This window comes from Bos taurus, chromosome 23 (assembly GCF_002263795.3).
Source record: "Bos taurus isolate L1 Dominette 01449 registration number 42190680 breed Hereford chromosome 23, ARS-UCD2.0, whole genome shotgun sequence".
Lineage (NCBI taxonomy): Eukaryota > Metazoa > Chordata > Mammalia > Artiodactyla > Bovidae > Bos > Bos taurus.
Window position 1 is genome coordinate 15,796,495 of NC_037350.1, and position 20,069 is coordinate 15,816,563.

Consider the following 20,069-nt stretch of genomic DNA (forward strand, 5'->3'; position numbering starts at 1 on the left):
TCTGGGGTGAGATGACTCTGCAGCTGATGTTTGGGACTTCAAAATACCAAATGTTTTCCTAAAGCAGCTATCTCAAACTCCTTTAGATTCTTAAATATTGAGGGTCCTAAGGAATTTTGTATACATGGGCTTTTTTTTATATAATATTCTCCCTTTTTTTTTTTTTTAATTAAGCTCTTTTGGAGGCAGGGGCTGCTCTAGGTCTTTGTTGCTGCGTGCAGGCTTCCTGCAGATGCAGCGAGCAGGGGCTACTCTAGTTGCCGTGCATAGGCTTCTCATTGCAGTGGCTTCTCTTGTTGCAGATCACAGGCCCCAGGGTGCATGGGCTTTAGTCGTTGCAGAGTGTGGACTCGGTAGCTGTGGTACATGGACTGACTTGCCCTGCGGCATGTGGAATTTTCCTAGACCAAGGATTGAACTTGTATCCCCTGCATTGGCAGGTGGATTCTTAACCACTGGACCACGAGGGAAATATCAACATGGGCTTTATATATAGAGAGATTTTGCCACATTAGAAAATGAAATTGAGAACATCCTAAAACAAGGATGCACATGGACACATTCCATTAGCCAGCAAAGCCATGATGTCATCACAGGTGACATAGCCTCTGGAAAACATGACAGAGAGTGAGAGTGGAAAAAGTCAAAGAATGTCTCATTTTATTATGAAAATACTTAAGTCCACAGGCTTTTTGTGTTTGTGTAAAATGGAGCACAATTTCAGAATTTTCCTGAAACTGCTCATCCACCTCTGAAGCCCATTCATGGAGCCTAGCCTCCTGTTTCCCCTTTCCCCTGAGGGACTTCTGAGTGACTGAAAAAGAGGTTTCAGCTTCAGGTAAAAGAAAAAAAAAACTGACACCCAAATAATAAGACCTTTATTTATTTATTTTTTTGATGGCACAATATACATACCATAAAATTACGATTTTAATTACTTTTAAGCATTCAGTAGTGTTAAATATAGTCACAGTGGTGTCAGCCATCAGCACTGTCCATTTTCAGAACTTTACTTTTTCATGGTTCTGAACAGTAACTCTGTAGCCATGAACAACAGCCCCCTATCCCTCCTTCTTCCCAGCTCCTGGTAACCTCTAATCTAATTTTTGTCCCTATGGATTTTCTTTTTTTCTATATACCTCATGTAAGTGGAATCTTAAAATGTTTGACTGGTTGGCTTATTTCACTTAGCAGGATGTTTTCCAAGTTCATTCATGGGCTTCTCTGGTGGTCCAGTGGTTAAGAATCTGCCTTGCAATGCAGGGGACACGGGTTCAATCCCTGGTTCAAGAAGATTCCACATACCATGGGGCAGCTAAGGCTGTGAGCTCTAGAGCACGTGCTCCACAATAAGACAGGCCACCACAGTGAGAAGCCCGCGCTCCACAGGGAAGAGCAGCCCTCACTCTCTGCAACTAGAGAAAGCCTCTGGGCAGCGACAAAGACCCAGCACAGCCAACAATTTAAAAATTAATAAGTAAATAAATATTTTATAAAAACACAGGAAACCTAGATGGGAGGGAGTTTAGAGGAGAATAGATACATGTATATTATGACTGAGTCCCTTTGCTGTCTACCTGAAACTGTCACAATATTGTTAATTGCATTGGCTATACTCCAATATAAAATACAAAGTTAAGAAAAAAACCAAAAAGTTCATTCATGTATCTTATATCAGAATGCCATTCCTTTTGAAGGCTGAGTAATACTCCGTTAAAGGTATAGACTACATTTTCTGGATCTGTTCCTCTGTGGATGGACGTTGGGTTGTCTCTCCCTTTGGCTGCTGTGAACAGTGCTGCTGTAAACATGCAGACGCAAGTGTCTGTTTGAGTCCCTGTTTTCCTTTCACTTGGGTATATACCTAAGAGTGGAGTTGCTGGCTCATATGATCGTTCTGTGTTTAACCATTTGGGAACTGAGAACAAGACTTTCTGCTTTTGATCCTTCCTTAGACATTTCAGAAATTGGAAGGAGTGCCAAGTCTTACTGTGAGCACACAGCCAGGACCCAGCCCACACTGTCAGATATTGTGGTCACCCTTGTCGAGATGGGTGAGTACATCTCCAGTTTCCATTTCTTTGGTGCAGCTGAGTTGGGAACATGAGAGAGAGAGAGGAGTCCCCAGGAGGCAGGCTGGTCTGCTGAATGTCCTTGAATCTCCTCGTGAGTCTCTGGTTTGCTTTCAGGTTAACAGTTATCACAAGAGGGTTCCTCTGAACCCCTGTAAGAGACCTCTTAACTCCTCTGGGGGACTCTGTTGGAGCTTCCTTTGAGTGGCAGCAAAGTCGGGGGTTTAAACTATTTCACCGCAGCATTACTTCCCCTTCCATGTTTAGTGGCCTAGGCAGTGATTTTTGTTTTCCTGTGTCTTAGGTTTCAATGTGGACACTCTCCCTGCGTATGCAAAACGGTCTCAGAGGATGGTCATCACCGCCCGTAAGTGACTGTGAACCAAGATATCCGATAGTGCTCAATTAATGCTGGTAGAGTGAAGTAATTGAATAGGGCAGGGACTGGTTATAGCTACTGCCTCACTGCAGGCTCCTTTCCATTATTTGGGGCTACCTACAGTGTAATCTTGATTTGGGCCGATGGAATTAGGTTGTGAAATTCATCTCGATGCTACTTGAGAAATATGAGAGTTCTTGTTCCTGCTTAGATCAAGAGTCAGTAAACTATGGGTACTGTGGCCCACCACCTATTTTTGTAAATAAACCTTTGTGGGTACACAGCCACATTTACTTATTACCTATGGTTGCTTTCTTGCTGTAATGGCAGGGTTCAGTAGTTGTGACAGACTGCATGACTTGCGAAACCTAAAATATTTACTTTTTGTCCCTTTATAGAAAAAGTTTGATGATCTCTGCCTTCGATACACTGAGCACCATAAACTGAGTTGGAGTAACTAGTTTGGGTTTATGGAACCTGGCAAGAATTCACTAGTTTGTTTTTGTTTCATCACTCTTTTCAGGCTGGCATCTTTTTAGGAATCTCTCACGGCAGCAGTGGAAGGTGCCGTTTTAATCCCCTCCTCACTTAACTTTCCCTGGCTCAGTGTTTGTCTTTGTCACTTGGGTTCTTGAAAAGAGCGAGTAGCCCACCTAACTTGCTTAGTTCCTCAGGCCTCTCGTTTACCTAGTTAACTTGTCACAGCCACCAACTCACCTACCTGAGAGGCACGCGGGCAGATTATTGTACATGGGAATGTCATCCCAGGTTAAGCAGAGGTTGGGGGCAGGGGTACCCTTTCAGGTCCTCAAGCCATTGAACGCCTTTTATTGGTAGAAGTACAAAGTGCCTGTTGCATAGAACACTGAGGTCCAGCGTTTATTTTGAGAAAAGGAGGGTTGGGTTAAAGACGCAAGACCTCTGGTGGAAGAGTAACCAGTCGTGACTCTGTTGCAGCTCCGGTGACCAATCAGCCGGTGACCCCCAAGGCCCTCACTGCAGGACAGAACCGACCCCACCCGCCACACATCCCCAGCCATTTCCCTGAGTTTCCCGACCCCCACACCTACATCAAAACTCCGGTGAGTGACAAGGCCATGCTAGAGGCTGTGACTGATGCAAAAGCAGACTCAATTCTACCTGGCTGTCAGACTGGAGTCCATAAGTTTATCGGTAACAGGGTAGTTCAGGACTCAGAATGTCTCTCCTCCAAAATGTCTCCAATTTGGCTATCTTCTGCACTTTGCTGGCAAAAATAGAGTTAACGAAGAAATTGAAGCTGGCACAATTTTGCCTCTCCCATCCAGACACAAAAGTCAGTTCGGTTGCTCAGTTGTGTCTGATTCTTTGTAACCTCATGGACTGCAGCATGCCAGGCTTTCCTGTCCATCACCAATTCCCGGAACTTGCTCAAACTCAGGTCCATCAAGTTGGTGATGCCAACCATCTCAACCTCTGTCATCCCTTTCTCCCCACCGGCTTCAATCTTTCCCAGCATCAGGGTCTTTTCCACTGAGTCAGTTCTTCGCATCAGGTGGCCAAAGTACTGGAGTTTCAGCATCAGTCTTTCCAATGAATATTCAGGACTGATTTCCTTTACAACGGACTGGTTGGATCTCCTTGCAGGCCAAGGGACTCTCTCAAGAGTCTTCTCCAACACCATAGTTCAAAAGCATCAATTCTTTGGCACTCAGCTTTCTTTATAGTCCAACTCTCACATCCATACATGACTACTGGAAAAACCATAGCTTTGACTAGATGGACTTTTGTCAGCAAAGTAATGTCTCTGCTTTTTAATATGCTGTCTATGGTGGTCATAGTGCTTCTTCCAAGGAGCAACTGTCTTTTAATCTCATGGCTGCAGTCACCATCTGCAGTGATTTTAGAGCCCAAGGAAATAAAGTCTTTCACTGTTTTCATTGTTTCTGCATCTATTTGCCATGAAGTGATGGACTGGATGCCACGATCTTAGTTTTCTGAATCTTGAGTTCTGAGCCAACTTTTTCACTCCCCTCTTACACTTTCATCAAGAGGCTCTTTAGTTCTTGTTCACTTTCTGCCATAAGAGTGGTGTCATCTGCATATATGAGGTTATTGATATTTCTTCCAGCAATCTTGATTCCAGCTTGTGCTTCTTCCAGCCCGGCATTTCACATGATGTACTCTTCATATAAGTTAAAGAAACAAGGTGATAATATACAGCCTTGACGTGCTCCTTTCCCAATTTGGAACCAGTTTTTTGTTCCATGTCTGGTTCTAACTATTGCTTCTTGACCTGCATACAGATTTCTCAGGAGGCAGGTCAGGTGGTCTGCTATTCCCGTCTCTTAAAGCATTTTCCACAGTTTATTGTGATCCACACAGTCAAAGGCTTTGGCATAGTCAATAAAGCAGAAGTAGATGTTTTTCTAGAACTCTTACTTTTTCAATGACCCAACAGATGTTGACAATTTGATCTCTGATTCTTCTGCCCTTTCTAAATCCGGCTTGAATATCTGGAATTTCACAATTCACATACTGTTGAAGCCTGGCTTGGAGAATTTTGAGCATTACTTTACTAGCATATGAGATGAGTGCAATTGTGCAATAGTTTGAACATTCTTTGGCATTGCCTTTCTTTGGGATTGGAATGAAAACTGACCTTTTCCAGGCCTGTGTCCACTGCCAAGTTTTCCAGATTTGCTGGCATATTGAGTGCAGCACTTTCACAGCATCGTCTTTTAGGATTTGAAATAGCTCAACTGGAATTCCATCATCTCCACCAGCTTTGTTCATAGCAATGCTTGCTAAGGTCCACTTGACTTCCCATTCCAGGATGTCTGGCTCTAGGTGGGGGATCATACTATTGTGGTTATCTGGGTCATGAAGATGGTTCTGGTTCTTCTGTGTATTCTTGCCATCACTGGTTAATATCCTCTAGATACAAAAGTACTTAGCCACATAAAGAAAAGACCTATTCCACAAAACATTGATAGTAATTCTTGGTTAGAGTGTAGCCAAGTGTTGTTTTGTGTATGCTTTTCTGGGTTTTCCAAATTTTCCATAATAGGTAAGAGTTATTTTTGAAATGGGGGTAAAAGTTACTTAAAACATACTTGGTGGGACTTCCTTGGTGGTCCAGTGGTTAAGACCACTGCTCCACTGCAGGGGCATGAATTTGATCCCAGGTCGGGGAACTAAGATCCTGCACCCCATGTGGCACAGCCAAAAAAAAAAAAAAAGCTTGGTAATGTGAAATGTAACTTATCATAGGAGAAAGCAGTGGCACCCCACTCCAGTACTCTTGCCTGGAAAATCCCACGGACGGAGGAGCCTGGTAGGCTGCAGTCCATAGGGTTGCTAAAAGTCAGACACGACTGAGCGACTTCACTTTCACTTTTCACTTTCACGCATTGGAGAAGGCAATGGCAGCCCACTGCGGTGTTCTTGCCTGGAGAATCCCAGGGATTTGTTTGCTCTTTTACGTGCATGTTGTAATGTAATTCCATATGAAAACAACGTACGTTGGAAGATTATCTGACCCTTTTTCAAGGTTCGGGAAACCTGTTGGCTCCTTTTTAGTGGCAACTACATGATAGCCTATGCTCTTGCATTTTTTGAAATCTTGGTTTAAATCTTGGTGGAATACGAAGTCACAGGTCTGATTCTAGGTTCAGTTTATCTTGAAACTTTAACAGCTCTCATAGTTGAAAAAGATACATTACAAAGATAGGTGGCATCTTAGGCTGTCCTTAATAAACCATAAGAGTAATTTTTTTTCATTCTCACCTACCAATTATTTGAAGAATTTTGTTAATTAAATTTCTAACTTTTATAATAAATGTCAAGCAGTTGTCTTAAAAATAATCGTAAGATCTTGCTTTTTAATGTTTTTTAACCAGAGTGTTCAGGATCTCGTCAAATTCTTCATTTGGGGAAGATTTCAAACATGTCAGAAAATCTTGTGATCACATTACACCAAGGGTCCTGGGTGGTCCCATCAGGGCTTGGAGGGGGTTAGAGGTGGACAATTCCCCATTCTCCCTTGAGGATACATTTCTTATGCCTGAGTCCAGCTGTCATGGGAGCTAAATGAAGGCCTAGGATCAATCACTATATAAATATTTGTACATTTCTTAATTTTTAAGATTCAAAGTAAATGTTAATGATAGTCTTATTGCTTTCTTTGTGCCCTTCCACCGCCCTTGGAGATCTCTGCTCTGGGTGACGGTAGAGGGTCATTTAAAGGGTGGGAGGACAGAGCAACAGCAAGGCAGGGACTCAAGAGCAGTGCGATCACGGGTATTTTCTCTGCGTCTTTGCTGCTCTCCCTTTAGACGTACCGCGAGCCCGTGTCAGACTACCAGGTCCTGCGAGAGAAGGCCGCGTCCCAGAGACGTGACGTAGAGCGGGCACTCACCCGTTTCATGGCCAAGACAGGCGAGACCCAGAGTCTTTTCAAAGATGACGTCAGCACGTTTCCACGTGAGTCTTTCCCCTCTGTGGACCCTGCCTTCTCCTTGAGGCATCGTCCTCTCTTCCCTCCCTCATTGTGGTTGGAAGAAACAAGTAAGCTTTGTCCTTATCTTGGGTGGAACTTGTTCTTCAGATTTCTGGCTCTTTTTTCCAGATCTTCAGGGCCTGTCCCTAACGATAACTCCAAAATAGTCATGACCTGTGTTGGAAGTGGGTGCTTGAGGTTCGTTGAGTTGAGGTCACCTCAAGGGTGACTGAGCCCTGGGCGTTGGAGAGGCTTATCCAGTGAGAAGGCAGCCCTGGTGGTAGAAGGACCTGGCGTCAGGGTCCAGGCAGTTACAGAGCCAGGCTTCACCTTCGTGGTATCCTCTCACAGGGCCCACCACTGAAGTTCTCATCTCAGCACTACCATTTCGCTCTGTGACCAAGTTCCTTCCTCCATCAGCCTCAGGGTTTCCCTAGGGGAGCGAGGGCGATGGGCTTGGATGGGTCAGCAGGCTCCTCATGGATCTTCGCTGTGTTCCTGGCCATGGATCTACAGCAGCTAGGTTACTAAGTCCAGAAACTATGCTGATCACTTCCCTTCTGTTACCTCGTGAGCTCCTTGAGTGAACCTCTGAGTCAGGAACTATTTCCACTGCCCTTCCAAGAAGCCAAGGCTTCTAGAGAAAAGCAATGGAGTAATTTGCCGAAGGTCACATGGTGAGCAGATGGTATTCAGACCTAGTTCTTTCTGTGTGCAGGACCCACACCTGAGCCATGTTGAAAATAATCTTTGAGTGTCTCCTGTTAATTCTACCATAGAAGTATACACAGAGACTTTCCTTCAGTTTTTTTTAAACAGTAATTTCTCCTCAGCCTCATTGCTTTTTGGAAGAATTGGATTGCTCCTTTACCTGGAGTGCCCTCCAGCTCCATGGATATACTCCAGGCCAAGAGTTCTCAGGTCCACTGTCAGGACTTGGTCCTTCAGGCTGAAGGGATCCATATCTTTGCTCTAGTAATGAAGCTGAGGGGCTAACTGGCCTCGGGTATAAGATCACTAAGCTGATGCTTCGCTAGGATTCAGCCCCAGTCCTCTCTGGTGCTTGGTAAAAGAAGCTCTGAAGTCATATTGCCTGGGTTCATATCCCACTCTGCCACTTCCTGTGTGTTTGAGGGGGTCTCATAACCTCTCCATTCTTCAAGTTCCCCATCTGTAAGATGAGGCTGGTAATTTACTTGTTTAGTAAGGTGGAGATGAGGATTAAAGGTAACGTGTAAGTGTTACCTGGCCCATGGTGAGTGCCCCAGCGTGTGAGCCATCCCTGCCGCTGGGTGCTGCTCACTGATGTGTCGTAAGGCTCCTGGCCTCTCTTCCAATCCCTCAGTGATCGCTGCCAGGCCTTTCACCATCCCCTACCTGACGGCTCTTCTTCCGTCCGAGCTGGAGATGCAGCAGATGGAGGAGACGGATTCCTCGGAGCAGGACGAGCAGACGGACACAGAGAACCTCCCTCTTCACATCAGCCCGGTGGGTCCAGCCTTCCGTCTGCTTCAGCGCACCCCCCCACCCCCACCCCCGCAGTGCTGCTCACTGCCTGTCTCCCCAGGGGTTGGACAGGACCCCCTCAGTCTCTGGCCTCTTGTGAGGGACTTGCATGATGGGTCTGTGGTGATGTGATCTCTTGCTCCCTGGGGATTCGTTCAGTCATCCAGCAGATACTGAATGAGCCCCTGCCAGAGTCAGGCATGTGTCAGGTGCTGCGAAATTAGCAGAAGGCAAAATAGGCAAAACATCCTGCCCTCACGGAACTAAGGAAAAATGAGACCTTAGGGGACAGGAGTAGGTATGGGCCTGGGGGTGTGGTATTAGACAGGGTGAGTGAGAGGTGGATAGGTAAGCGAAGGCCTGAGGGAACAAGGCCTGCACTTTTCTGGGAGGGGAGCCTTCCCTGCAGAGGAAATGGCAGATGCAAAGGCCCCGAGGTGGGAACTGCTGTGTTGAAGAAGAGCAGAGGCCGTGGGGGTGACCAGGGGGACGCGAGTAAGAGGGGAGCAGCAGGGGACGGGGTCAGGGAGCTCCCGGGGCTCAGGTCTTCACGGTACACCAGCACTTGGGCTTTTTGTCGGTGAGATGGGAGCCGCGGGACCTGCTAAGCAGAGGTGGGTCTCGGGATGGGTGAGGTTGTGCGGTCGAGGTGGACTACGCAGGGTGAGGGCAGAGCAGAGCCCGCTCGGGAGGCTGGTGCAGGAAGCTGAGAGACGGTGGCAGAGAGAGAGACGTGGTCAGGTAGATTATTTAGCCAAATTCTAGATAATTTTCAGAAAAGAACCGACTGATAGAGTGAATGTGAGAGAAAGAGAGTCAAAGACAAATGCAAGGTTTTTTGCCTGAACAGTAGGAAAGAAGGAGTTGCCTTCAGCCAAGAAAGGGGAGGTTTTGGGTGGAACAAGGGTAGCGGGGGAACCAGGAATTGAGGTGAACATGAGGTAAGTTTGAGATGCTTATTATATCCGGGTGGTGAGATCAGGTAGGGGCCTCCCTAGTGGCTCAGTGCTAAAGAATCCTCCTGCCAATGTAGGAGCTGCAGGAGATGCAGGTTTGATCCCTGGGTCGGGAAGATGCCCTGGAGAAGGAAATGGCAACCTACTCCAGTATTCTTGCCCGGATAATCCTGCCCGGATAAACCCGGAGGAGCCTGATGGGCTGCAGTCTGTGGAGTCACAAAAAGTCATGGTGATGTCAGGTAGGAAGGTGTTTGGGCTCAAAGTGCAAGTCTGGGAGTCCTCAGCATGTAGATAGTGTTGAAAACCACGAGAGACCAGATGAGTGCCTAGGGAGCAATGAGGATAAAAAAGAGAAGTACCAGGACTGAGCCCTGGGGCTCTGCACTGTTCAGCAGGTGAGGAGACAAGGAACCAGCCAAGGATGTGGAGAAGGCACAGCAGGGAAGGTGGCGCATCCTGGACGCCAAGGGAAGAAAGCTTCAGGAGGAGGAGAGTGATCCGCTTGATCTGCTTTGTCTGCACCTGTGGCTGGTTCCAGCCATGTGAGGACCGAAACTTTGTCCCTTAGATTTGGCAACGCCATTTCAGGAAGAATGAGAGCAAGTGAATTCAAAGAGAATGGGAGGAGAGAAACTGGAGTTAGTGAGTACAGACTTGTGTTGTTCTTCACAGTGGCAAGTAGTCCACAGGCAACTAAATCTAAATTGATGTAAATTAAATATAACAAAAAATTCAGTTCCTTAGTCACACCAGCTACATTTCTGTAGCCACCTGTGACTCCTGCTACCCTGCTGGGCAGTGCAGATACGAACAGTTAAATCATCACAGAAAATTCCATTAAATGTAGACTGTGATTTCAAGGAATTTTGCTGTGGTGGGAAGGAGAGAAATGGAGTGGTAACTAAAGGGAAAGAATTAAGGTCAGAGAGGTGTGACAAGATGCCTGTGCTGATGGGAGTGATCTGGTAAAGTGATTCAGGAGAGGAAAACATTTTGGAATGATGATCTTTGGTAGGGCAGGAATCCAGTACCCCAAAGGAGGGGTTAACCTGATTGTGGACTTTTCCCAGCCAGGATAGGAGACAAAGTGTGGACAGAGACAAAGGTTGAGGAGGGGAGTGTGCGCGTGGAAACTTGGGGGTGTTCCTTTCTGGTTATGATGTATTGTCCTCCGCAAGTAAGAGGGTAAGAGCCACTCTTATTTATGCATCAGGAGAGAAAGTTCCAAGTAGAGGCACAGACCTGCCAGAAGCTCTAATGCCTTTAAGGCTTATTGGACCCTAAGAGTGAGGTTGCCATATTCATCTGTCCTTTAAGGCTGGCCCTGGCTTTTAAGCAAGAGATGGCTCAGTGGTCGTAACCAGACTGAGGCTTCTCTGAGCTGTGAGGCCCCAGGTGGTAGCCCGCAGCCCTGGGATGCAGGTGGAGAGTGCCAGTTCTGACTCTAGTTTATTGACAGTCTCCCTTGCCGATCACATATCTCTTTAATATTGAATTATTCCTTTCAGAATTAGGGCTGGCGGCCCGTGGCTTTACGTAAAGCAGAGGAGCTTGTTATCCTACGCTTCTGGTTTGGACTCTGTTAAGTCGGTCTAAGATCTGGTGATTGGGTCATGGACTAAGATGAGGTTCACCTTATGAGAAGGAGGAATCTTCTAAACAAGCATCACAATCCCTTTGTAAGTAAGCTCAAGAGCTTGCAGTTGAGTTACTTAACACCCTGGGGAGTGACTTAGGTGAGGTCATGGCAGTGAGTGCAGCGAGGCGGACTGGATGCCAGGAGCTGCCTGAGGACTTCAGGATCCCTGGAGGCCAAGCCAGACAGCAAAGAGTAAAAAGACCTGAGCCTTGGGAGTCAGACTGGCCTGGCTGCAAATCCAGACCGGGCTGCTTTCCACTACGTGATGTTGGTTGCCTGACCCAGCATCTGAGTCTGTTTCCTTACAAATGAGAATGCCTACTTCAAGGGGAAGTGAGGAACCTGAGATAAAATCAGCTCATCTATGTTGGGTGCTTGGCATACGGCAGCCCAAGGCACCCCTGCCCACCCCCTCCCCACCCCTGTTGTATGGCCATGTGCTCTTCTGTACAGAACAGAGAAATAAAAATCTTCAAGAGAAGGATTCCAGCAACAATTTTTGGACGATCAATTGGGCTTGTTATTTTGTTGGACTGGCAACAATCAAACATTTAAAATCCGGAATGTACAAAAAGATGTGTGGTGACCCTCTTTCACTCTCCCTTTCCCTCCTACAGAGCAGCCAGCATCACCACTCTCTTGTGAATCCTTCTAGAGACTTTGTTTGAATTTATTTTTTTGGCCATGCTGTGCAGCACGTGGGATCTTACAGTTCTCCGACCAGGGAGCAAACCTATACTCCCTGCATTGGAAGTGTGGAGTCTTAACCACTGGGCTGCCGGGGAAGGCCTTAGAGATGCTTTTTAATTGTTGTTTTGAACATACGCAGCAAATTGCAGTTTTTACCCCTTGCTTTCTTCCCTTGTGGAGCTACTTGGCAGTCATTCCACATCCTTGTATGCGGAGCTGTTTCGCCCCTCCCTATAGTTCTACCCTCTTGTGTGGACTTTACAAGCCAGTCCCCTGTGGACGTTAGGTTATTTCCTGTCTTTATACAGACATTGTTAACAAGGAGTTCACTAACTGGTGTTTTAACGTGTTCTTTTATCTGTGGAGGACAAAGCTCTCACGGACTGTTGCTAGGTAGTTACTTTGTTGAGCTTGGTTCTAGTTTCTCTATCTAGGAACATGAAGGGGCTCTTCATTTTAAATTGGTGTATCAGATGATTATTTTCTCGTACATTCGAACCAGCTGCCGTCTGCAGGCAATCCCAGTGCCTCACCCTTTACTCTTTTCTGAACAATATACCATTCACTAATTCAACAAGTATTTACTTAATACCTGGTAGGTGCCAGACATTGTTCTGGGTGCTTGGGACACATCAGTGACCAGCACAAAGACAACCGCTGCCTCTTGGCAGCCCGTGTGTTGGCAGTGGGGGCTTGACCATGAAGCGTAACACGTAAATCCGTCACTGTATCGTATGTTAAAGATGAAAAGTGCTCTGGGTGCAGGCGGGGGCACTGAGTAGGGAAAGATCCAGGGTAAAGCTGGAGGTTTCCGTTTTACGTAGGGTGCTCAGGGTACACATCATAGGGAAGGTGACATCCGAGCCGTCTTGAAGGAGGTGAAGGATTGAGCCTTGGGCTCTCTGGGGCAGTGTCCTGGAAAGGGAACAGTAGGAAGGCGAGAGGGGCTGTGACTGAGGCCGGTGGGATGGGCGTGGGGGAGAGGAAGAGGGAGAGGTCAGGTCAGGAAGGGCCTTGTGAGCAGTGTGAGGAGCTGTCTTCCAATTGGGTGAAGTGGGAGTCATGAGAGGATGTGGGGCGGAGGAGGGGCAGGTCTGAGTTGCTCCAGGGAGCATTGGCCGTGCTGGTGACCACGGGCAGGCAGAGGATGGACTGTGACGGGATGGCTGTTAGGAGGCGGCTGTCCATCCAGGTGGGACACAGCAGGGGGTCCTACCAGGGGGTTCCACTAGAAATAATAGAAGTAGATTCTGCCTGTATTCTGAAAGTAAGGCCAAGAAATTTTCCTAACAGATTGGCTGGGGGATATATCAGAGAAAGAAGAAAAGCAGGCATGACCGGATTTTGGGGCTTGGGCCAAGGGGAGAATGGAGTTGCCATCACCTATGGCAGTGGGAGGAGCTGCTTGTGCTCGGGGTTGTTTCAGGCACATTGAATTTGAGATGCCTGGAGATGGCAGGTGGTAGAGTGACAGTGGCCATGCAGGCCTGGAGGTCACGGGAGAGGTGACAGCTGGGTAGGTTCAAGTGGGAGGTGTTGCCATGGAAATGGTGTTGGAACCCGAGGCTGGAGGCAGCACCCTTGGGTGCCTGGGGTTCACACAGAGCATACACATTGCCTGAGTCTGGCCTTTCTGAGCCCAAGTCACTCCTGACAGTCCTTTTTACTCCCACCTTTTCTTTACAAATCTCAGTTTAGTTACTTTATTTCTTTCATCTACTTCTATCCCTGATGACAGCGTCCTCTGCCCTGCTGTCTTCTGACAGCGCCATCTCCTGCTTGAGGTCAGATCCTCTTTTGCCTCAAGTTATACAACAGCTGACCTGGTGGCTCAAATGGTAAAAAATCTGTTTTTAATGCAGGAGACCCCGGTTTCATCCCTGGGTCAGGAAGATCCCTTACAGAAGGAAAAAGCAACCCACTCCAGTATTCTTGGCTGGAGAATCCCATGGACAGGGGAGCCTGGTGGGCTACAGTCCACGGGGTTGCAAAGAGTCGGACACAACTGAGTGACTAACACACGCAGACCAGGAACCTCAGTGACGGAGCCTTTGGCCTGTCACCAGGGGGTGCAGCCCAGCCAGCAGCTTCTGGTCACTTACTGCCACTTGGGCCTGAGTCCTTCGTGTGATTCCCCCCAACGCCTCTCCTGCAGCTTCTGCTCATTTTAAAGAACTTGGAAAATAGAGAGTGTAAAAAAGGAAGGGAAAATCAGCCACCCGTATTTCCAGAAGCAGTTTGTAAAACTTCAGCATCATCGCTGTTTTCTATGTCTGCATCCCATTGTGCTTTTAAAAAAAAAAATCTTCAAGATCGTATTGAATATACTCAAACGTATAAACTTTTCTCCAAAAATCACTTTTCTTGAAAAATGAACAGTGAGAGGCCTGATCCACGGGCCACATGTGGAGGTGGTGGATGACATTCCCATGTTGGTGCCTTCGTGGGAGCTCTCAGGGCTCCAGCAATTTCCGGCCTTCGCTGGGATATGACCATTGGCACCACGTTGCAAGTACCAGATGCTTGAGAATTTGTGGGGAAGGAGATCATGATTTACATGAAGTTAGCTCCAGGAGGGGCTCCGTGCACACGATCTGTTCTGGTCCGGTACCTCTCAGTCCTGCAGGGGACCGAGGGCCCCTTCTCTCTCTCTCTAAGTTTTAAAAAGTATTTATTTGATTGCGCTGGGGCTTCCTTGTGGCACTCCGGATCTCTTATCTTTGTTGTGGCATGTGGATTCTAGTTCCTTGACCAGAGATTGAACCTGAGCCCCCTGCCTTGGGAGCGAGAAGTCTTAGCCACTGGGCCACCAAGGAAGTCCCACTTCTCTTTTTCTTTATGTCCCCACAGGCTGAAGCATCTGACTTGTGGTCCCTGACTCCCTGCCCCCCCCAGCTCTCTGTCCCCTTCCGACTCCTGTCCCTGCCTTCTCAGGATCTTGTGTTCTGTGCTCCACTGTGTCACCTGGCACTCCCGCCTTCCTCTGATCGCAGCCACTGCCTGGCCTCCTCTGGGGCAGAGAGAGGCCCATTAGCCCAGCTTCTGATTTCTCAATGAGAAGGGTACTTGTAGTGGTTCTTAGCCGCAGGCATGATCACTTTCCTTATGCTGCTGGTTGTTTTGCTTTATTTCGGCTTTTGCTCAAAGGATGATTCTGGAGCCGAGAAGGAGAACACCTCTGTTCTGCAGCAGAACCCCTCCTTGTCGGGGAGCCGAAATGGGGAGGAGAGTATCATCGATAACCCCTATCTGCGGCCCGTGAAGAAACCCAAGATCCGCAGGAAGAAGTGAGTTGGAGGCTGGGGTGCAGAGACGCCTCCCCGTCCAACCGAGGTGGTCTTCTCTGCTCCTGGGCAGAAAAGAGAGGCTCATGGTGGGTCTGAGCCTTGGGCAGAGCTACTTGGGTGACAGGAAGTGTTCCCCCCCTTCCTCTCCATCCTCGTTTCCTGCACGTACCTCTTTCTTGTTGCATGGAGGTTGAGCATCCTGCAGTCCAGGGACCAACCCGCACAGCCCAGCAGTTTTTGTTCCCCTCACCAGAAGGAGAGCTGGTGGGGCCCCGCCAGGTGGGCTCCAAGGATTCCTCTTCTTTCTAGGTCCCTCTCCTGAGCTGAGAAGGAAGCCTGCCTTGTACAGAGGTGTGGATGCCACCCTCCTGGGCGAGTTAAAGCCACTCGAGGGAAGAGGAAGGTGGTCGTCTCGGGTTGAGCCAAGGCTGTGGGGTGTGAACCAGGCGTGATTTTAGTAGCCAACTCTATTACAATTACCTATTCTCGCTGGATTTTTGGGTTGATGAAGAAATGATGAGACTTTTAATCAGCTGGCCATACCATGGGGTACAGGAATGGTGAATTCATTTATAATCATGGAACTTGATTCTTTGAAACCTGGGAGACGAGAGAAGGTAGCAGAGAGAAAGGGCTCTCTGCCTGCTGTGCTCGTTGCCAGAAAGACGGTGTGCTTAGTTTGTGTTTCAGGATATCTGGACCCTTTCCTTGGCCAACAGTTTGTGGCACCAATTTATCATCCTAGAAACTCCTTATTTCTCTGCTTGCCTGGGCTGCAAGTGCCCTGTTGATTTGGTTGAAGGTGACTTGCCCTTTTTCAACATGTTGGAAGCAGGAGGCTCACCCATTGCAGCCTCATTGTAGGGCCAGCAGGAGTCAGGAGGCGTGACCAGATGCCTTCATGGGGAGGAGAGTGGAAGACAGCACTGACTCTCATCAGCATCTGATGCAAACTCCCTGAGGCAGGGTAGTGCCCTCTCCTGAGAGGTTTATCATTTACTGTCCTGTCATGGAACATGTGCCTGGGAACGACCAAGTTCTGCACCATCCTGGGAAAAGAGATTTTTCTTTGGCAAGACCCTACATCAGTGGATGTACTATGCTATGATTTGATAGCAGAATCATTGATTTTATACAATAGGAAAAGGATCGATGGGACTGGGAGGTGGTAGGGATGAGATTTTGAAGGCCGGGCTTGGCCATATGGTCCAAAGGCTGAGAAACCTGGCAGGTCTGCTGGAGGCTGGCATGGATAGAAGGCCATGTGCCCACCTTACGGCAGAAGTGGGCCAAGAAGAACCCGCATGTCTGAATCTGCCCAAGCTCTTTGCCTCTTCATCCTTGATGTGCCTACAAACCAAGAAAGGAAGATGCTGGGCAAGCTGATACCTTTGGCTGGTCTCCAAAGGAAAAGGTTTTCAAACTTAAGTCTGAGGAAGAGAAATGCCAGTGAAACTTGGAAGTTAATACCCAGAAAACACGAGACCCTGGGTAAAGTCCTTAGGTCCATCCTGAGCTCTCCTGATACTCAGCCTCCACAGTCATCTCTTAGTCTTCCATCCTTTTGGTTGAATTTGAAAACTCAAAAAGCCTGGCAGCCTGCTAACAGCAGGCAGCAGGCTCCATGTGCTGGCCTCACTATTCTCTAAACACATCATCCCACTGGCTAGAAGGAAAGTGCTGCTATCAGTAACTGAACAAGGGAAGCAGAATGAGAAAATCAGATTCCCCAGCTCTAGACCAAATAAGAGTTTCCCCCGTCTGTAGTGACCTGAAACCCTTCCAGTTATAGTCGTCAGATCGGACCTGTGCTGACCCCTTCCAAGCTTGTCATTTGGCTCTTTGTTAAGTTTAAATACAGTCCCAGGGTCGAGCCATGGCAGGTACAGGGAAAACTTCCACTTCTTGGAGTGGTCATTCCAGCAGTTTCTCCTGATACTTCCCAAAAAAGCCCCTGTTGATGCTGTAATGCTGAGTGATGAGGTGAAATTTGGAAAAGAATTGCCCTTCTGCTGTTGAGACTTCAGAGGCCATGCTGCTCTAATTCTGTCCTGAACGAGACACTGGGATATGCTTGGACAACCTGAAACTTTGACCCAACTCTTACTGTGTAAAAACTGCATGATCCTCACTGTATACTTATAAATGTTTATTTTTTATAACTTTGGGAGAATGCGTGGAGGGAAAAAGTAGTCAATGAAATCAGATTAAGCATGTGATTTATGAGCTCTTAATAAAAGGTCATGGCACCCCACTCCAGTACTCTTGCTTGGAAAATCCCATGGACGGAGGAGCCTGGTAGGCTGCAGTCCATGGGGTTGCGAAGAGCCGGACACGACTGAGCGACTTCACTTTGACTTTTCACTTTGATGCATTGGAGAAGGAAATGGCAACCCACTCCAGTGTTCTTGCCTGGAGAATCCCAGGGACGGGGGAGCCTGATGGGCTGCCGTCTATGGGATCGCATAGAGTCAGACACAACTGAAGCGACTTAGCAGCAATAAAAGGTCATAATAAACTTTGTGAATGAAACAATTACAAGCATTGAACTCAATTTGTATGGAAAAGTTACAGCATTGAGTAAGGCTGTGTAAGTTAGGCTTAGTCCTAAACTAAATAGTCTAAAATTTTTTATTTGGGAAGTCTGCAAACACAAAACTAGTGTTTTCCCTATGTATTATTCACCCAGCTTCAACATTTAGCAACATCTTTTCAATTCTGTTTCATCTATGTCTTCTACTGTTTTATTTTTTTAATTACTAGAATATATTTTAAAACAAACCTAAGAGCTGTATCATGTAATCTGTAAATATGTTGTTATGCATCTCTAATAGACTCTTTAAAGTTTTTTTTCAGGTAATTACAGATTGAGAGGATGTTACCCCCACTCCAAAAAAAAACGTTTTACCAGGGAGGTTACTGGTAGCATCTCAAATAACTAATATCAAACCCAAGAAAATGACATTGGTACAATCCACAGAGCTTATCCAGATTTCACCTTTGTGTGTGTGTGTGTAATTCTATATAATTATGTTGTGTAAATTCACAGTCAAGATATCTAACATTGGGGAGCAGGCAGGGATAAACTGGGAGGTTGGAGTTGACATACGGACTACTACAGATGAAAAAGAGGACTTCCCTGGTGGTATAGTGGATAAGAATCCACCTCCCAATGCAGAGGACGTGGGTTTGGTCCCTGGTCTGGGAAGTATCCACAGGCAGAGGAGCAACTAAGCCCATGTGCCAGAACAAGAGTAGCCTGAGCTCTGGAGCGTGCAAGCCCCAACTGCTGAGCCCACGTGCTGCAGCTGCTGAACCCTGAGCACCCAGAGCCTGTGCTCGGCGACGAGAAGCCGTCGCAGTGAGAAGCTCGTGCACAGCAACGAAGATAGCCCCCGCTCGCCGTAACTAGAGAAATCCTGCATGCAGCGACGAAGACCCACTGAAACCAAAAAAAAAAAAATCACCATCAAAGTTATAGATAACTAGTAAGGACCTACTCTATAGCACAGGGAACTCTACTCAATACAGTGACCTATATGAGAAAAGAATCTAAAAAAGTGGAGATATGTATATGTATAACCGATTCACTTTGTTGTATAGCAGAAACTAACACGACATTGTAAATCAACTTGCCCCAATAAAGTTTTTTTAAAAATTCAGAGCATTCTCATAACCATAAAGTTCCTTCATGTTGTCTTCTTATAACCATATCCACCTCTCACATCTTCCCCATCCCTACCCTCCGGCAACCACTGCTCTCCTTTCTCCATTTCTTTAATTTTATGTTTAAAACATCACATAAGTGGAATTGTGAGGTTTGTAACCTTTTGAAATTGGCTTTTTCACTCAGCATGAGGAGTGAGAGCCGTCCAGGTGGGTGTGTGTCAGCAGCTCCGCTATTGCCGAGTGGTGTTCCAGGTGTGGATGTACCGTGTTTGTTTAACCATTCGGCTGTTTCCAGTTTGGGGCTCTTACGGCTAAAGCAGCTGTGAACAGCTGTGTATAGGGTTTTATGTAAACATAGGTTTTCATTTCTCTACAAACACCCAGTAATGCAACCACTGGGTCCTATGGTAACTGTATGTTTCATTTAAAAAAACAACTAACTTCCACAGGGGCCTGTATCATTTTGCCTTCCTACTGGCAATGTATGAATAAGCCAGTTTCTCCACAGCCTCACCAGTATTTGATGTTATCATTTAAACAGTTGTTTTAGCCCTTCTGATAGGCATGTGATAACACTCACTGTGATCTTACTTTGCCTGTCCCTGATGGCTAGATGTTGAACACGGTTTCATGTGCTTTTTGCTGTCTGTGTATCTTCTTTGGTTAGTTACTCATTTAAATCTTTTGTCCATTTTCTAACTGGATTGCTTCTTTGTTTTTAGATTTCTTTATGTATTCTGGATACAAGAACTTTGTCAGACATGTGGTTTGTAAATACTTTTTCACACTCTGTAGCTGGTCTTTTCATTTGCTTCACAGGGATCTTTTGGAGAGCAAAAGTTTTTAATTTTCATGAAATCCAATTTATTTTTTCTTTTATAGATTGTTTCTGTTGACAGGCCTAAAACCTCTTTATTGAGCCCTAAGTCCTGAAGATCTTTTTCTATATTTTTTCTAATATTTTAATAAATACATGTTTTATGTTTTAGGCCTTGATCTATTTTTTTTTTATTTTTTATTGAAGGATAATTGTTTTATAGAAGCAGTCATAGATATACATATATCCCCTCCCTTTTGAACCTCCCTCGCATCTCTCACCCCTTCCCACCCCTCTAGGTTGATACAGAGCCCGGGTTTGAGTTTCCTGAGCCATACAGCAAATTCCCGTTGGCTGTCTATTTTACATATGGTAATGTAGGTTTCCATGTTACTCTTTCCATACATCCCACCCTCTCCTCCCCCTCCCCATGTCCATAAGTCTAGTCTCCATGTCTGTTTCTCCATTGTTGCCCTGGAAATTCTCCAGTACTGTTTTTCTAGATTCTGTATATATGCATTAGAATACAATATTTGTCTTTCTGACTCACTTCACTCTGTATAATAGGTTC

The 20,069-nt window shown here is 46.6% G+C and overlaps 1 protein-coding gene across 4 annotated transcripts in view; it reads left to right on the forward strand.

Annotated features, from left to right (window-relative positions):
* Positions 1 to 20,069, forward strand: part of TAF8 (TATA-box binding protein associated factor 8) — a 28,250-nt gene that overhangs the window by 1,847 nt on the left and 6,334 nt on the right. For 2 of the 4 annotated variants that reach the window (XR_009492482.1, XR_009492481.1), the window contains exons 3-7: positions 1,956 to 2,054; positions 2,377 to 2,439; positions 3,409 to 3,533; positions 6,768 to 6,915; positions 8,277 to 8,419. Coding sequence is in view for 2 of the 4 variants with exons in the window: in NM_001101200.2 (NP_001094670.1) it covers positions 1,956 to 2,054; positions 2,377 to 2,439; positions 3,409 to 3,533; positions 6,768 to 6,915; positions 8,277 to 8,419; positions 14,873 to 15,012; positions 15,322 to 15,334 (731 nt within the window). In the remaining 2 variants the exon portion in view is untranslated. The other 2 variants (NM_001101200.2, XM_024983692.2) reach the window with 2 other exon arrangements.